This window comes from Octopus sinensis, linkage group LG9 (genome assembly GCF_006345805.1).
Source record: "Octopus sinensis linkage group LG9, ASM634580v1, whole genome shotgun sequence".
Lineage (NCBI taxonomy): Eukaryota > Metazoa > Mollusca > Cephalopoda > Octopoda > Octopodidae > Octopus > Octopus sinensis.
Genome location: NC_043005.1, coordinates 25,833,482 through 25,853,599, shown reverse-complemented (window position 1 = coordinate 25,853,599; position 20,118 = coordinate 25,833,482). Strand labels below are relative to the sequence as shown.

Sequence of the window (20,118 nt, the reverse complement as noted above, 5' to 3'; positions counted from 1 at the left end):
TGTATGTATGTATGTATGCATGTATGTATGCATGTATGTATGTATGCATGTATGTATGTATGTATGTATGTATGTACGTATGTATGTATGTACGTACGTATGTATGTATGCATGTGGATTGCTTTTTGATTCCTGCGCTGCAGAAAAGAAAAGAGAAGTGATCAGTACTCAACCCACTGGACATTTAGCAGGCTGTTACGTTAAGAATATATTTACCCAAAAGTAATTTGAATGTAATTATGCATGAAGAATTACTGGTTTTGTACCAGCGTTCTTATTATCCAAGAGCAAAGAGTAAGGTTGACCATATGGTCTAAAATCTTTGCCTTTGGATGTGTGGCCCTGTTTGCGGTAAATATGGCGCTCCATGCTAGACCTGTGTTATGAAAAGAAGTCTGTGTCCCGATAGATCTCATCAAACACGTACGAACCGAGCACATCACAAGTGGCCAGACCAAACCGGACAAGACCAGATATAAAAGGCAATCCTGCGTGTTATATTCGACAACAATGCACGAAGAGCATAGATAACAGAATTGCATTGATTAGAATGAGCGCAAATCCTACTGTAATCAGCTTCACCCTTCAGTCATTGAGGGACGATAACGAAGAACTAATTCAGCGGGGTACCTTAGCGGAAAGGTCGGAATTGTAAACAATGTTTTGTGGGATCTCCTGTTGTTTTTTTATACACTGATGGTAAAACCACTGAAAACCATTGTTGATATGGGAAAACGGAGATTGCCACGAATGGATAATAGTTAGTTTTCACTAGAAAAATTTGCCCCGGATTCTTCCTTGGAGATGATCATTCCAAATGGAGATACCCATGTGCAGATATGACCAAAACCCCACCAAATATATATACATTTCTCGCCGGATTGCGTGTTCGTTTCTGTTTTTGCCATTTGTGATTTTATTTTTGATCCTCTATATAAATGAAGATATTTCCTCCGTCTGGCTGCCCTCTTGACCCAGGGCAGCTCTACCTCCTCCAGCCATTTTATAAAGGCCTCCGTGTTGAGTCTGAGGCCATGTGGGAAGATGAATGGAGGCAAAACATCGCCATCAGTAATGATCAATCCAGCCACCATGATATTGACTGGATGTTTGATTTTTATCACTCTTGGTATATGTCTTCAGATTGCACTATCCTCAGACTGACACCAAAACACTCTGAAATGTTTGCGTTAGAGCTTCCGGCGCAATACAGTCAAGCAGTACAGTATATCGTTTCCAAATTTCTGTCAGAGCGAATTGCGTAATGGGGCTATTTATCATACAGATGGTGCCCAGGAGACCCTACTATACTGTGTAGCCGACAAAATAAAAACAAAAAAACAATGTGCATGAGCAAAATTAAAAAATATAAAATGGCGACAATTTACCGCTACCGCCATAAGTATGGCAGTTGTTTTTAAATAATTTGTCAGCTATCCAGCATCAGATGGAGATTTACTACCGCACATGAACAGTTTAATAATCAATGGTTTAAATATTTTCCTTTGAAGTATATTAAACATTACAAATGTTAACTTGGGAAATACAAAAAGAACATAATTATTAGGAGGTCATGTTACCTAATATACCAGAGAGTGTCTAATAAATTAAGCATTATACACGTAACTGATAAATTTGTTCATGGAATTTATTACCAAAGTGAAATATCCAGCTGCAGGAATTTTATTTTAGAAGCATATTTAATTACATCTTGGTATAGCAATGCCCCACCCTTTAATAATTTCCTTCGGACCTTAGCGGGTTTATTTATGAGCTATTCGAAGTGGAGTTGATATTCTCGCTTCTTCCCCACCAGTTTCAGAGGCCGTGAATAACAACTTGGACACGGACATTGCGCTTTCCCACCTGACTAAATTATTAGCAAAGCTAGAGTTCCCTTATTGGTGTCTGTAACACATTCGTGACCAAAGAGTCATAGTTAAATCAGAATATTTGAAGGAACGTATGTGGAGTAGAAGTAAAACATTTAGAGGACAGATGTGCTACGGAAGAATGGGTAAGAAGGTTTTAGCGCACCGTGTATAGGGTAACACACACTGAAGATGATGGAGAGATGGAGATCTGGTGCACCGTGAGGTGACTTGAGCAGAACAAGCGGAAAGGTTTAATGTTTTTTTTTTACAATCTATTTTTATTAAGAAGCGATAGAGTATGCATATATAAAAGAAATTTTGTGGCATAAAGTTGATTGTTGGTCTGCTGTGGTGAGTGACGAACATGTTACGAGGTTCAACGGCCTCATTTACATATACTTTCGTAAGATTTGGTGAAAACAACACAGCTACAAAACCCATAAACCATCCATCTTGTGCTCACCATGCAAAGAAGCAGAATGGAAGCGTAACCATACATTAGCTATTACAATAAAGAGACACTGTTGGTGCTATGCTGTCCAAACCGTTATGTGTACGTGCGTATGTGTGTGACTTACACATTTACTTCAAAGATCGAATATATTTAGTGTCGACATCATTTCAGCATCTTTATGTGCGCCTGTCAATCTATCGTTATATATGTATATCTCTCACTAATCTGTATGCTAGTATTTCCCTGTTTTTTTCACATACACACAAATATATACAAATACATACGCACTCACACAAATACATACATACATATATATATATATATAATTATCCAGATGAACACGCATACATATGCATACACACACGTGAATATATTTATCTATATATGTAGCTATTTTCTTTTTTTCTTTTGAAGAGTCATGCATTTATCTATTGTTTATCTTATTTTTATCCTACAGAAATCTTTGGTGTATTCTTCTCCGTTAAGGAAACATTACCAAGTAACAAAGCAACATGTCAAACCAACAACTTTCCGATTTCCAAAAGAACAAAATCCTTCGTGTCTTTAACACATTTTATGGTAAGCACTATATTACTGTTTTATTAAACATTTATTCTACAACGGTCTTCATGCGCTTTCTTTCCAAAGAAAAGACTGTTCTGTCAAAAGATACGAAATATATGAACGTTTGTTTTTATAATGGCTGATACACTTACGTATCTTTTTCTGTTCTTTGAATTTATTCAAGAAAGACTTTGAATTTTGCCCATAAAAATAGGTTAAGCTCAGACTAGGGAACAAAGCTCTCACTAAGGAAATTTCTCATCCCCAGCAAAAGGGCTATATGTTGGATATTTGTAATGACATTAGTATTTTTACTGTGTATAGTTTGACCATATAATACATATTATATAGTATAATTTATTAAGCTGAAAACTTTAGCATTTCCCGATTATTTCGTATGCATGTATAAGTGAGCATTTATATACAAGTATATATATATATTGGTAAAAACGGTAAGATAACAAAAGAAAGAAAGAGACCTCAATATTATGTAAATAGAGGAAATAGATAACCGAAAAGATGGTGTTGTTGATTTCCACCTCGGCATCCGAAACTCAGAGTTTTAATTTGGCTATTGAATAATTGTCACATATTATTTTACAGATATATATATATATATATATATATATATATATATATATAAGTGTGTGTGTGTATGAATGCATCTTTGAATGATTGTACATATGTTGTCTGTATGTTCGTTGTTAGTTTTATCATAAAAGAAATTTCATTTATAACCTCTGAAGCAAGACTCATGCATTGAATATTTCCTTGCACGCATAGACACATGCATACAAACAAGGATGCCATCACAAACGTATGCTATTAAATTTTCATACGTACATATACGCATGCGCGAGAACATGGATGGCAATGTTTATGTAGATATTACGGTATGCTGAAATTCATGAATCTTTTACATGTTTTAATGTACATTTGACAGCTTGTAGGCACTATTTTCTGATTAGACGTATTCTTTCTGGGTTTGTGAATCGTAGCTTCTCATGATTGCTATTGAGGAAGTTAGTCAAAGATCCATTTTATATATATGGACAATTTTTGGTTTGGATATAGTCTCTCTTAACACGTTACATAAAATAGGATCATGTAAATTTTGAGTTGTAAAAGCTCTTTTGGTCTGAAAACATCGAAGGGATACTCCTTGTGACTCGAATCCACATAACCTGTAAACATGACAGACCTTCTACCGCCGGACCAAAGCAATCCTTGAAATATCTCTAGCCTTTCTAGGAACTGTATTCTCACCGGCGAACAATTAAAATGATGTTTGCAGACAATAAAACGTAAACATGCAGAGAACAAAATATTCAAACCTACAATTAACTACAAGGAGAACATTGAAATTTGACGGTATATATACATATATATATATATATATATATATATATATATATATATATATATATACATATATATATATACATATATATATTAAACTATGGTTTCAGAACAAACAAATATAAGCTCATCCACATAACATTCCATATCTCGAACATTTAATCATTATAAATACGAACCGATCGGGGCTGAGGGTACGGAAGATCGATGAATACGTGCAGGACTGGCCGTGTGGTAAGTAGCTTGCTTACCGACCACATGGTTCCGGGTCCAGTCCCACTGCGTGGCACTTTGAGCAAGTATCTTCTACTATAGCTTCGCGCTGACCAAATCCTTGTGAGTGGATTTGGTAGACGGAAACTGAAAGAAGCCTGTCGTAGATATGTATATGTATGTGTGTATGTGTGTTTGTTTATCCCCCAACGTCGCTTGACAACAGATGCTGGTGTGTTTACGTCCCCTTAACTTAGTGGCTCGGCAAAAGAGATCGATAGAATAAATACTAGGCCTACAAAGAATAAGTCCTGGGGGTCTATTTCCTCGACTAAAGGCGGTGCTCCAGCATGGCCGCAGTCAAACGACTGAAACAAGTAAAAGAGTAAATGAGTAAAGAGTATATACGTATATCCATATAAATATATAGATATATACGTTTGTATGTATGTGTATATATATATATTATAATAAGGTAGTCAGGATGTTGGATGATTATATATATTTCTTATTTACATTTCATTAAAATTTTTAACGCTTTTTTCCGTTATCGGATTTATCAAAAATTGCTTCAAAGTTAGATAACGGAAGAAAGCGCTAAAAATGTGAATAAAATGTAAATAAAATATATATATATATATATAATCATCCGACATTCTGACTACCTTCTTATTGTAAAATTGTTGAGAGACTCCGACTACACGAACACACACACTTATAACTAATCTGATGATGGATCTAGAATCGGAATGCGTTTGCCTAAACAATGTCCGCACACCAATGAGTAATGCTCAGTTCAAGTAAATTCAGATTATTTTGAGTATCTATCTATTTGTCTGTCTGTCTTTTTCTTTCTTTCTTTTGACTCTAAAATTACGGCTTAGCATTAAAATCTATAAGAACATCTAAAAACTTATTTTCTGCCACACTATTCTGAATTACATTTAACGGCATTAACGTGCAAAGACGTTATATTCACACTTTTGCCATGTTGCTTGAGAAATACCGTGGCCTTCAGTACGCACATGCATTAACACAGTCACAAATCCATACACACCTACACACACATGTGTGGGGTAGTGTTGCTTTCACGACCGCGAGATCGTGGTTACCATTCCCAAAGCAGATGTGGATTCTTGAGCGAAACACTTCCACATTGCCCCAGTTCCCTCATCTAGATATTGGTAACTTTGCGATGGATTGGCCTACAAGGGGTGGGATGACCCAAACTGATGAATTGCGAGATAGGTTTTGTACTCAGCGATCGAAAGGATGATTAGCGCTACCCGTACCCTGAATCCTGATCGGTTGGTATTCGTTGTTCAACAGTGTCGAAGGATCGATAAATGACACACCCACAATATGCTCACATATACACACATACACACACCTATATACGTATATATTTATGTATGTTTTTTAAAATAGGATAAAATCTTTATAAAAAATTGTCAAGTAGTCAGCGTGAAAAATTTATAATTATTCCCTTTAAATATATTTATTTATTCATTTTAAGGCCATTCCTACACGTAAATGCCTCACACTATTAGGGACTCTTAAAGTCAAACCTACCATAATAAATACACAGTGTATCCTGTGTATTTATTATGGTAGGTTTGACTTTAAGTGTCCCTAATAGCGTGAGGCATTTACGTGTAGTGATGCCTTTAGTATAAATAAATGTATTTATGTATATATTTATGTACCTCTGTATCTACCTATTGATGTATGTATATATTTTCTTTCCTGTTTTTTTTTTTGATTATTTGATTTTTTCCTGCAAAGGATCTACTTGCCGAGAAAAAAGATATTGGATGTTAGGTGTTGAACTTTAGAAAATTTCTTGCATACTTTTTTTATTCTGGTCACAGTCTCTGTTTGTAAGTTGCATAATAACTGATCAACTTTCTTTAGAATTGCCAACTTTCCGAGATCATCATTTTGGCGTTTACTAACATAGTCGAAAGCACCAATAGTTATTTATACAAATGAGATTCTAAAACCAGGTAGAATATTTATGAATACCTTCTTCGAAATATACAGTTTCGAAGAAGGTGTTCATAAATATTCTCCTGTTTATTGATTTTGGAACAAATCTTCACACCTGCAGGTAATTTGATCTCCGTGACGGTACATGATTTTTCTTCCCTCATACCGCAATCAAATACATCAGACCTGCTACTTAATATTAATTCTTCATAGAAGAGCTAATATTAATGTTACATCGACATTCCTTGTGTTAGCAAGTATTCAGTACCGAGGGCATTGTCTGTTTTTATTGCAGGAGAGTAGTTTCTATGAAAGACAATGAATAATTCTTTAGCAACATAATACTCTTTTCTAATCTAGGCACAAGGCCGGAAATATTCAGGGAGTGGGGGCGGCAATCAATTAAGCGACCCCAGTACGCAACTGGTACTTAATTTATCGAAACCGAAAGGATGAAAGGCAAAGTCGACCTTGACGGAATTTGAACTCAGAACGTAAAGACAGACGAAATACCTATTTCTTTACTACCCACAAGGGGCTAAACACAGAGAGGACAAACAAGGGCAGACAAACGGATTAAGTCGATTATATCGACCCCAGTGCGTAACTGGTACTTATTTAAGAGACCCCGAAAGGATGAAAGGCAAAGTCGACCTCGACGGAATTTGAACTCAGAACGTAGCGGCAGACGAAATACCGCTAAGCATAACGCCTGGCGTGCTAACGATTCTGCCAGGTCGCTGCCTTACTTTTACAGATATATTGTTTACACATATTATTCTCCAGCATGCAGTTTGAACATTTGGACCCTTCTTAGAGTTAATGCTGAATCGATGAAGAAGTATTTTTGCCTTCAAGACTTTCAAATTCCTCTGCAATGGAAATTTTTCATTAGGAATTTTTTCATGTACCTATTGTTGGGTATTTCATCGACGTATTTTCGCTTCATGCTTTTCTGTGCTGCACTATTGCAACGCCCTTATAAATTCCAAAGCTGTTACGAGATATGATTGGTACTTCAGTGTATAGGGAGTGAAGGCCGGTGGCTTAGTGGTTACGTTATTCGGCTGACGATCATAAAGTTGAGAGTTCGATTCCCGGCGGCATGTTGTGTCCTTGAGCAAGATAGTTTATTTCACTTTTGCTCCAGTACACTCAGATCGCAAACATGAGTTGCACTCGTATTTCCAAGGGCCAGCCTTGTCACACTGTGTGTCACGTTGAATCGTCCTGAGAACTACGTTAAGGGTACGCGTGTCTGTGGAGGTCTCAGTTACTTACACGTTAATTCCAGTAATAGGCTGTTCTGTTGATCGGATCAACTGGAACTCATTTCGTTTAAACCGACAGATTGTCAATGTTTAGGCATTTCACTATCATACAGTTTCAAGAATTGTAGGAAGCGAGATGCGGTGACGATTATATTTCTGGTTTGTAAGCTGGCGGCAACTGAATTAAACATGAATCAACGTAAACATAATCAGCATTAAACTTAACACTGATTATATTTTCGTTATATATTACGAAGTTCTTGTGGTCAGATAACGTACCAACAGGTCGAATGATGATCGGCAGTGATGAAATTGAGGAGGTAAAGGAATATGTCTACCTGGGACAGGAAGTGAATATGTGCCGAGATATCGAAAAGGAGATCTCACGGAGAGTAAAGGCCGGATGGAAGGCGTTTAATGGCATAAGGGATGTGCTCAAGGGAAGGTTGGACAGGACCACCCGCGCCAACCTCATCAACAGTACAGTTGTACCTGCAATGTTATATGGTAGTGAAACATGGTCTACCACAAAGAGAGAAGAGCAGAGACTGGTAACGGCTGAAAGAGCCATGGAAAGGTCAATGCTTGGTATCTCGTTGAGAGAACACATCAGTAGCGAGATCATCAGAAAGAAGTCCGACGTGAGGGATGTCATCGCAGAGTATACACGCAGCAAGTTTAGATGGGCTGCACATGTCGCCCGGTTCACCGATAATCGGTGGACCAGCGCAGTTGTCGAGTGGTACCCGCGCGAGCGGAAACGACCACCCAGAAGGCCTCCACGTCGGTGGAGTTACGATTTCAGGAGGACGATTGGGATCACGTGGATGAGAAAGGCGCGATCCAGAGAGGAGTAGACAACGTGCTGTGACCAGCGGTGTCAAATGGACGCCCGACGGACTGGTCTGTCAAGGTGATCAAGGTGATAATCAGCATTAGTTAACCTCAACAGAATTTAAAATAAAGTTAACTTTAATGGTTGTCAACCTAGTTTGATGTAATTAGTCGTGAGTACAAAGTAACAACAGGGTTCTAGAAAACTAGTTAGGATTAGCGTTGGCGAATAATGAGCACACACAATTGAAAATAAAATATATTGTTTTAGCGACGAGTGATGTCTAATGATTCGAAAAAGAATCTTCGTCTGGAGACATATATATAATGTTTCCTGGTTGCACTTGATAAATAGATTTATAGAAGCTATTAGATTAACTGTTTATATATAACCGGCGCTGATGCTTGTGAGAATAAAACCTATTTGATTACGAGAACGATTAGGTGAATTAATTCTTGCTCCAAGCAAATATTTGTTACAATCGATTTTCTAAAACCACAGACTGTCAGAAAACTTTTGTTTTAGCAATTAAAACTGTTGATATAACGATGTATGTGGTCCCTATTTTTCATTTGGTCATTAAAATATCACATTAAAATGTTTGCGATGAGGCTAATTCCCTGCCTCATCTAAATCAGTTTTAACCGAACCTAGAAAGTTGTAGAATATTATCAGGAACTGTTGTGAAGCAAAATGAAATGTCTTCACACACAAATTGACTGTAGGAGGTTTTAGAACATGGTGTATGTGCAAAGCTAATCGCATTTTAAAGATATTGCCAGCATTGGGTGAAAAACTTAGAGTTGTGATCGTATAGTAATTTCAATTTCTTTCAAAGAAGTGAAACATGACTTGAAATACAATTTGACGAAAAATAAAGTTTTGCATTGGAGATATAAAAATGTTACGGAGATGGACTTGCATAGCAAATGACCTGATATGAGATCGTGTGCTGGAACGAAAACAATTACAGCGTAGAAGGTGTTTATAAGCCATTTAAGAAATACACATTTAAGAAACCATTAGATTTACTTCAACATTTAAATTTAATTTGCCAAAATATTTTCGTCGCTTTGAGACCACGACCTGTTCACTGACAAAATTCCGTGATATGAAAATGCCTCTGGACATAAATTGGTTTACATAGTAAAGCAGACAAATAGTTTTTGAAAAGATTTCCATATAAAAGCATTTTACATATCTTCGTATTTTATGAATTCTTTCGCTATTAATTGCTTTCTGCACGTCTTTCTACAAATATGTGTGTGATTGCGGCTGTGTGCGTGTGCGATGGTGTGTATGTATGCATTTATTTATAATTGTAGACGCAATATTTGAAGAAAGACTTTATTAAATTAGATATTATTAATTATACCAAAAAATCTTTAAAGAAGGAGAACAAAACGTTGTTCTGTGTTTTATAATTTTCTATACTTCATAAATTTGGGACATAAATTGACTACAAAATACATCAGACAGCACACTTTTACAACGTTTTCACTATACATAAAATAAAAAAGTGTTATCTATTGCTTATTTGTACAATAAACTCTGAAATATGAAATTTTTATTATGTCAAAAATTCCATCAGCAAATAGAGCTAATTTGTATGCATTTATGAAAAATTTCAAGTTCTATAAGTGGCACACTGATTAGACATCGTATGGTAGTTACTTGTACTTCTGCGCTGAATAATATTCTTTAGAACAACAACGCGTTGAATATTTAAATAGATATGTAAATTAGTTAATTATATATTCAAATCTCACATATACCAATTAGGCTTAATATTTTGGTTTTAGAATTATCAGCTAGGTTACATTTATAAATTTATTGATACACTTGTTATGAGTGTTGCTATGTTAACTCAGGATTAAAATTTAAACTGATCGTTGATAAACATTTGTTTCAATAATACAGATACACAAGTAGTATATACTTTTTGTATGATATTTCAGTCGACAGTAAGAACAGATCGATATTTTTCTTCATGCCAAAATCATTGTGCAGAATATTCTCAACTATCTCACGAGATATGCTTATAGTATAAGCCATATACTATACATGTGTTATAGTACGTGCATTTGCGTGTATGTATGTATGTGTGTGTGTGTGTGTGTGTGTGTGTGTGTGTGTGTGTGTGTATGTGTGTGTGTGTGTGTGTGCCTGTGTACAATATGGCGTTTTCACAGAAGTTTGAGAGTAATTTAAGAAGTGATTTGTGAAAATGAGAGTCGCTTGACATTCATCAGTGTGCTGAATACGATTAGTGTTTCATCGGTGGTGGCCATTGCTGCAATCTAGATCTTGAGTCATCTTCAAGACTCTCCCTTCCCCTCCAAAATTCAGCTGCCCGATTTTAGCGTCGTTGATAAATCTGGAGCATCATCCCCTAATGTAACAACCGTGTCAGCATGAATGTCCTTGTAAGTGCTTTATAATGCAACCATAACCAATGACTTCTGAAGTCTTCTTTGAACAGTCAGATATCAATTTAGCTTGGAAATAAACAATACAGTTATTAATAAGAATAGTTGAAATTAACGTCTGCAAGATTTCACAGCTCTAGCATCACTCCTTCATAGTCGGCCTATGAACTTATCAGCCCTTTCCACACGTGTACGCCTCGCAGTGCAAACGACGAGATAAGAGCCATTTTAATGTAGCCCAGAGCAGACAGCTGAAATTACAGTAAGATCATTAAGACTGTACACACAACTGTGCATAATATTTGTCTCTCTTCCTTTGAATTAAACATCTTGCCAATAGTGAAGAGCTTAAGTTTCTTAACTATTAATCAGTCAATCAGGGAAGCATTATCTGCACGTCAAAATTTAAATAATGACTGCTTTGTAATGCTAATATTAATTCACTCATTACCTAAAGCACTTTCCCGATACTAATTATCAGTAATTAATAATTTATATAATTGCAAATGCATATTTGTATATTTGATTACAGCATTTAGAATATCTTAAGTCATCTTCAATGCTTTATGCATCGATTGCAATACACCAACTAACTAGAAACAAGACGTGCACCACAGCGTATTCTCTGCATCTATCTATCTATCTATCTATCTATCTATCTATCTATCTATCTATCTATCTATCTATCTATCTATCTATCTATCTATCTACCTGTCTATCTGTAAATCTATCTGTAAATCTATCTATCTATCTATCTATCCCTATCTATCTATCTATCTATCTATCTATCTATCTATCTATCTATCTATCTATCTATCTATCTATTTGTCTGTCTGTCTGTCTGTCTGTCTGTCTGTCTGATTGTCTGTCTGTCTGTCTGTCTCTCTATTTATCTATCTATCTCCATCTATCTATCTATCTATCTATCTATCTATCTTTCTACCCCTCTCTTTCTCTCTCTACATATATGTATGTGTGTGTATGTAACTATCTATCTGAATGTCCATCTGTCTTCTTGTCTGTCTGCCTGTCTGTCTGTCTATCTCTATCTCTCTCTCTCTCTCTACACACACACACACATATACACACATTAGATAATTCTAAAACCAAAATATTAAGCCTAATTGGTATATGTGAGACTTGAATATATAGTTAACTAATTTACATATTTATCTAAATATTCAGCACATTGTCGTTCTTAAAAATATAACTCACCGCAGAAGTACAAGTCACTACCATACGATGTGTAATTAGTGAAAGACCTACATATGTATATGCATGCATGTATGCCGGCATCTGCATGTGTTTGTGTGCATGTGCGTATGTATGTGTGTGTATGTGAATGCTTGTCTGTGTGTGTGTGTGCGTGTTCTGTGTCTGTGTGAGTGAGTATGTGTATGTGTGCGTAAACATCTAATATTTTTCCATCATATCAACTTACGTACCGAAACTAATATTTGAAGCCTTACTACCACAAAACATATTTCCTGCACAATCTTTCTCCTTCGAACGAAATAAGATTCTACCTTAACCCGAATTTTTAGTGAGAAACTCCCACAAGCTACATGAGCAGCACCGGATATGCCATACTTGTTCAAATCGATCTTTTAATACAATATACGTATTTCATTTTATATCCAAGATGCTTTTAATTATCTAACATTTTTACTCTCTCTCATATGTATATATTCCGTTCAGTCCGTAAACAATAATAAATGCACTTCGTTATAATCATATCTTTAACGACTTTTAAGATTTCTATAATTTTTTCAATCTTCTTATAGTTTTGTAAAAACTTTCTATTACGGGGTACATTTTTCTCAGTTAATAGAAACACATATTTAGCATATATGGAGGCACATGGGCTAGTGGTTAGAGCAGCGGACTCGCGGTCGAGGGATCGTGGGTTCGAATCTCAGACCGGGTAATATGTATGTTTATGAGCGAAAGACCTAAGCACTACGCGGCTCTGGCAGAAGGAAATAGCGAACTTCTGCTGACACTTTCGCCACAACTTTCTATCACTCTTTCCTCCTGCATCTTGCAGCTCATCTGCGACGGACCGGCGTCCCGTCCAGGTGGGGAACCTATACGCCAAGGAAACCGGGAAACCGGCCCTTGTGAGCCAGGCGTGGCTCGAGAAAGAACCATCAAACATATTTAGCATATAAATCAACCGATTTATGAACATGCAAATTACTTCCATTTCTCATTCTTTTACTCTTTTACTTGATTCATTCATTTGACTGCAGCCATGCTGGAACAAAGCCTTTAGTAGAGCAAATCGACCTCAGAGCTTATTCTTTCTAAGCCTAGTACTTATTCTATCGGTCTCTTTTACCGAACCGCTAACTTACGGGGACCAGCATCGCTCGTCAAGCGATGTCGGGGGGACAAACAGACACACAAACATATACACACACATGCATATACATATATATACATATACAACGGACTATCCACTCACAAGGCTTCGGTCGGCCCGAAGTTATAGTAGAAGACACTAGGTGAATGTACCACACAGAAGAACTGAACCGTAAGTAAGCAATCTACTTAACACACAGTCACTCCTGCGCTTATATATGTATATATTTCGGTTTTTATCTCATTACAAACAAAAAAAAAAAAATAGAAAAACACAAATTCTCTTATTTGAAATATTTTAATGTACATTTGAAGAAATTTAGCTGTTATTTCGGGAAGGTCGAATGACCATGTACAAGCTTTCATCGATTCGTCATGTTTCGAACAGGACGTTTTATCAGATGGTAATAAACCTTTAGATTTCATTATACCCTAAAGTTTTGTGCATTTTTGTCAGTTCTATTTTAGAAAATATGTAGGCGAAGGTATGGCTCTGTGATTAAAAAGCTCATTTTGCAATGACGTGGTTAGGGGTTCAAATCACCCTGCCTGGCACCTTGGGCACATATCGTCAGTCACCAAAGGGACAAACTCAACTGGTTAAGGTCAAGCAAATCTATGATATTGAGCAGATTGCTGCTGTTGATGCTATTGTTGCTGTCGTTGTTGCCGTTGCTGCTGCTTCTATTGTCACGTGATGCAGCGGTAGTTCGATCTTGTTAGCATTCCGAACAATAATACGGTTATTAGAAATATTAGTGCTTATTAAGCGGTTAGTAGCGCAGAGCTGTGGCTTTGAGTCTCTAATCAATGATATACACCGTAAGCTGAGATATTACGTGGTTTGTATGTGGTTTGCCAACGATATTTGGCAACTTAAGTTTACTAAATGAAGCAGCTGTGAGTACGAATGTATAATCAAATATGATTATTTCTTTCATTGGATTGTAATGCTTAACTCATCCAATTTGGTTAGCCGACAGTGATTAGGTTATATGAAATATTTAGTATTACTAACTAACCGATGAGAGACGACGGAACACAAAACCTGCGGAATTAGGAATAGGAACAAGGTGAATCACCAGCTTTGAACAAAAACTGTATATACATTGAATATACTGTCTTCTGCTTACACGCGCGCGCACACACATACGCATATATTATACATATAGGTATTCATGTCTTTATTTGAATCTCTATATCTATCTCCCTATCTGTGTATCTATACATACATACATGCATACATACAAACATACATACATACATACATACATACATACATACATACATACATACATACATACATACATACATACATACATACCCTGTTGATGTTGTTGAAATTCCAATGAAGAAGCTTTGGATCTAGGTAAGAAACTGGCTCTTTCTCTATTGGCAAGAAATCTTGAAATAAAACGAAATGACCACATACACATGTACATACATACATACATACATATATACATACATACATACGTACATACATACATACATACATACATACATACATACATACATACATACATACATATACACACATGTAATGTGTGTGTGTATGTATGTATTTCCTGTTTCCTGTTTTGTTTCCTGTTTTTGTTTTTGCTTTCTTTATGTATCTGTGAACTATCCAACGATAGAAACCAGCCAAATGTAATTCGGAGCATAATCATCGCAGTTTTCTTTTTGAGATATATAAGAATACACATACCCTTCTAAATACTCGTTGAATGTCATAAGGCTGTATGATTTTTATAATTAAACGCATTATATAATCACGTCTGTGTGTACCTTTGTGTATTTGTGTACCTTTGTGTATTTGTGTACCTTTGTGTATTTGTGTACCTTTGTGTATTTGTGTACCTTTGTGTATTTGTGTACCTTTGTGTATTTGTGTACCTTTGTGTATTTGTGTACATGTGTGTGTTTGTCTGGCGCTGGTAATCGGTGCAAATGTGGAATATGAAAGCAAAATGATTCCACAGAATAATTACTAGATTGAAAATAAATATTACAGTTGATTTCTTCGATTTACCTGCAAGGTGGTGCTTCAGGAGTCACAGCCCGATATGAAGGAAAGAACTAAAAGAATATATATATATTATTCAAGTATGAAAGACGACTAATACAACCAAAGCGAATAATGGATTGCTCGAATTTTGCATACAAATATACGTGAAAAACACAACAATATACACAAACTCTTAGACAAATGTAAAAATATGTTCCTTTAATTATTTCGAACGCAAAATAAGAAATCAATGAACAGTTTTAGGTGCAAACTCTTTCTCCAATGATTGTAAAATGAATATGTTGAGCATTATAACTATACAACGAAATATAGCAATAGCTATTTCCAATGGAATGTGTTATAAAAAGCAAAAATAATTTTACAGCAATGTAGCAACATTCAGTAGCTTTCAATTGCATTATACGTTACGTTCAAATGAGATTTTCTGTCAATAGTAAATCAAGAAAGAAAGATTCCATATTTCGCTATAACATCAACTTTCTCCATCTCTCACATCTCCGATTTTCCATCTCCCGCCTCGCCGGTTTTATTATTGTAAAAACTAGGATCAAAATACTATCTTTCACTTCGTTAAGTACATGCTATCTCAGCCATATCGATAATCGTATCTTATCGAACTCTCTCTCTATTTACCATCCATCTTCAATTGATCTAAAAACCAAATTTTCACATAATATATTGTATTCCACTCGCTGCAGGTAATTACATATATTTTACTTAGTTAAATGAGTTTTTTTTTGGGGGGGGGGGGTGCACTCAAGATTCAAGTTGTGATATTGGCGATGTGGGCTGGGCTGTGGAGCGGACTGATGCCTCTGCTAGTTAATGGTGGTAGTCGTGATTAAATGAAAAATTCATCACGACTATCTTTCAACCCCTCCTTCTTCCTTTCATTTCTATTCTCAGTCTCTCTGTTTCTCTCTCACTCTCAGCCTTTTCTCTGTATATATATATATATATATATATATCATGATAGCAATAATAATGCTAGAAGAAACCTAGGCACACCGGGCGTAATGCTTATTAGCGGTATTTCGTCTGTCTTTATGTTCTGAGTTCAAATTCCGCCGACGTCCACTTTGCCTTTTATCCTTTGCGGGGTCGATAAATTAAGTACCATTTGCGTGCTGGGTTCGATCTAATCGACTGTGCCTACCCCCAAATCATTTCGGGCCTTGTGCCTAGAATAGAAAAATGCATATATATATATATATATATATATATATATATATATATATATATATATATATACTATCAAATATACCCGGCGTTGCCCGTGCTACATGCAGTTGAAGAATTAGACTTTTCTGCTATATGTTCTGTAATGAACTGGAATATCTATACTTTTACTCTTTTACTCTTTTACTCACGAATAAATAAGAATGAAAGCGGAAACCTGGGCATATCCAATCCACTTAAATACGAAATAGCTCGACTGTGGGAGATGAAAACATGAAGATAGTGTCATCTATTGTTAGGTCTCTTAATACCAGAAGGTATTAAGAGGAATATAACGGAAATGGGAATAAAATGTCAAGTAGAGCTTTTGAAAAACGTTTGCCTTTTTAGCATAGCCAGAATCATAAGGGAAGTATTAAATAGTTAAAGAGAACAGAGAACATGGTACCGTAGGCTGCAGGCAGCAAGCTCGCTACGCATGCAAGACTCCAGAGGTTCTAACGAGTCTTGAGTTAAAAGAATGTCAATAATGGCTTTTAAAACCGTTCATTATGCCTCCTCTTCCTCTGCTTTGCGCTAATTCCATTAATAATTTTGTTAGGTTAAACTTTGAATGCTTCTAAATGCTACGAAAAAACTCTAAACCATTTCCTTCATATGGATCATTTCTAATATTATATTCAAAAGGGTTAATAAATACTTGAAGAATACATTAAAAATTGATCATAAAGAAAAGTGCTGAAATAACGTTTTATATAGATGCAACTGGAATTCCAAAATAGACTAAAGATGAACCTACAGAAGACTGTCTAAAATTTCGTAAGACGCAGAAATGTGGAAATACACCACAGTGAAAACTAACAATATCACTAAAGCTCTGAGCTAAAAGAAAAACACAGTTTGATATTAGTGGCACAAAGACAATGTCTACCAAGAAACAATTACAGAATGAAATAAAGAAACAAATGTATTAACGCCAAATAGAGATCATGCATGCAGTGAGTCAGTCGAACACAATGTGTTTGGCTGCCAAGTTCTAGACAAGTGTCAAGTATATTCTTAGATCAGAACTAGTCAAAAGGTTGGCAACATTTTAACTACTGAAACGGACAAGAAGTGAGTGATATAACCATGTAACATATCCGTTAGATGATTCTGACTTGAGCAGAAGCATCTGGGAATTACCTGTATCTATCCAAACTCTGAATGAGATGAAGGAGAACTGTTCACATATAATAATCAAAGCCTGAAACCAAAATGCCTATATTCTGATCGATATCTCGATACCTTCTGATCAAATCAATACAAAAAACGGGACACTGCCACAGTATAAGGACTTTACAAGTGAAATAAGTAGGATGAGGTGTATTAACAAATTTTACTGTAGGACAAACAAAGCTAAACAAACTGAACAACCTTGGAACGTTGAACTGCTTCGAAAAATATTGGCTAGCGTAAAAAGTGAAAAACATAATAATAATTACGAAAACGTTGACGTATAACCGTGTAATCTGTAATAAAATTTATTGGTCTTTCCTGTCACATAATTAATGCCGCACTAATATTCATGGTGACCGGTTATCTGATATAATGTGTACTCAGACTCTCGTATCACGGTTAACATCAACAACACAATGATTAAGTTTTGTACACCAAAAATGATAAATAACGAATAAACTTGCTGTCTTTCAGTTTAATATTAATAGATTCAATGATAAGTATCTTATTTTTATGCGTATCTGATAAATCTAAAGTAATCAAAGTAAATTGATGCGTATGTGATAAATATTTAGTCCAAAACTGGAAAAAAAATCTCAACAAAACCATAAAAAAGTATTCTGTACAAAAATGGATATAAATTATATGAAGGGCCAGACTTTATTTTTTAGGTCTCGTAAATTAAACAGAAAAGAGTATAAATCGATACGATGTCATTCGTTTCTATTCTACATCCATGGCTTACTACAGCCATACACCATGCAAAAAAATTCGTCAGTATACTTGTATAAAGTTTAAAGGGAAAACAACTTGGATCTAAACGTATCGGTGGACCCAAATATGTATCTAAGTGAGGAAAATAATTCATTCGAAAAGAACAGTTATAGAAATCAAAATAAGATCCTGGAAATAAAGAATAAATAAGGAAAGTACAAGTAGCAAACACTGAATGTACAGAGAAAATATAAACGTTTGAAGCACAAATCATGAAGATGGATTTAATATGTCATGTACAAAAGAAACAAAATACAAAACCAAACGGAGAACAACTTTATAATAACGTCCCCTAACACGAAACTGAACAGCTCAGCTAAAAATATAAATGTGAATATAAAGAATATTTAAGAATGTGTGATTGTAAAAGTGGAGAGCATGAACATGACGATCTTATGTTTGCAGTAAAGAATTGAAAGCAATAATTAAAAACATCTTTCTATTGACCAGCGAAAGTACCTCCTAAGGATACATCTCAAATATAAAATAGCAACAAGAATAAAACTTCGGGAGCCAGGCCTTCACTGACTTAATTAAAACAGACACACGAATATCGATATCACCAGGTTAAACAAAATAATATATGAATCAGCCATTAGGAAAATGGATATTGTCTTAGATTTACAGGCGTAGGAATATAAAACTCTACGAAAAAAGAAACATGGAAAACAAGCTTATTGAGAGATAGAACAAATAAATGAAAAGATCTGTCAGTCGTTAATGAAATTGATAAGGAAAGAAGAGAACTGTAAAATTAGAAAAGATACAAATATTATAGAAATATAACTCATATAAGAAAGGGTATCCAAAATCAAAAACATTACTTAAATCAAGAGATATGCGAGGAATCACAAAGAGTCGCTGATATGAAATAAAACGACAATTCTTCGAAGAAAACAAACATTTCCAACGTGAAAGAACGCTATGAAGATCTAGGAAAAAGAAAAGAAATATGAAATAGAAGTGACTGAAGGACGAACGGCAAGATATGCGTAAGAGTTTGGAGAAAAGTGAGGACAGCAAAGCAATCATCGTGGACGAAATTTTCAAAACAACAAAACCACAACTTGAACTCTCGTGGCTGATCACAGCATAAACGAGCAATTAGAAGTCTATGAGGACATGAACAAATCCAAAATGTCTGGTTAAGATATGTAACAGAGACACATAAGCTGCTATTAGACAGGGCTAATGAGATACTGACGGAGCTGAAAGTAACAACTGACTGCGTCACTGTGGAGAAAACCATCTTGATGCCCAGCATAAACTGTTATCTTAGAATTTATAAGGATTTGCCTGCAATGGTGTTGCAAAGAATAAATAAACATCAGAAAAATATATGAGTAATAAGAACCAAATCGATGTTGCAAACACTCATACATATGCAAATATTAATTACTGATCGAAGAGTATCAAGATAAAGCTGCGTCTGATTATAAGTTCATTACCAGAAAGCTTTAGGTAGTCTATCTTACTCCTAGAACTTAGAAATATCATTGAGTAAGATATCAATAGCAATAAGTAGAAGCATTAAAACACGCCAGAGTAAATTATTACTAATTCCAT

At 35.5% G+C, this 20,118-nt stretch overlaps 1 protein-coding gene across 1 annotated transcript in view; it reads left to right on the top strand.

Moving 5' to 3' along the window:
* Positions 1-2,773: 2,773 nt before the first annotated feature.
* LOC115215730 (sarcoplasmic calcium-binding proteins I, III, and IV-like) overlaps positions 2,774-20,118 on the top strand; it is a 77,051-nt gene continuing 59,706 nt past the window's right edge. Inside the window, exon 1 of the mRNA XM_029785022.2 lies at positions 2,774-2,907. Coding sequence (XP_029640882.1) covers positions 2,841-2,907 — 67 coding nt within the window. The 5' untranslated portion in view covers positions 2,774-2,840. The remainder of the gene's footprint in view (positions 2,908-20,118) is intronic.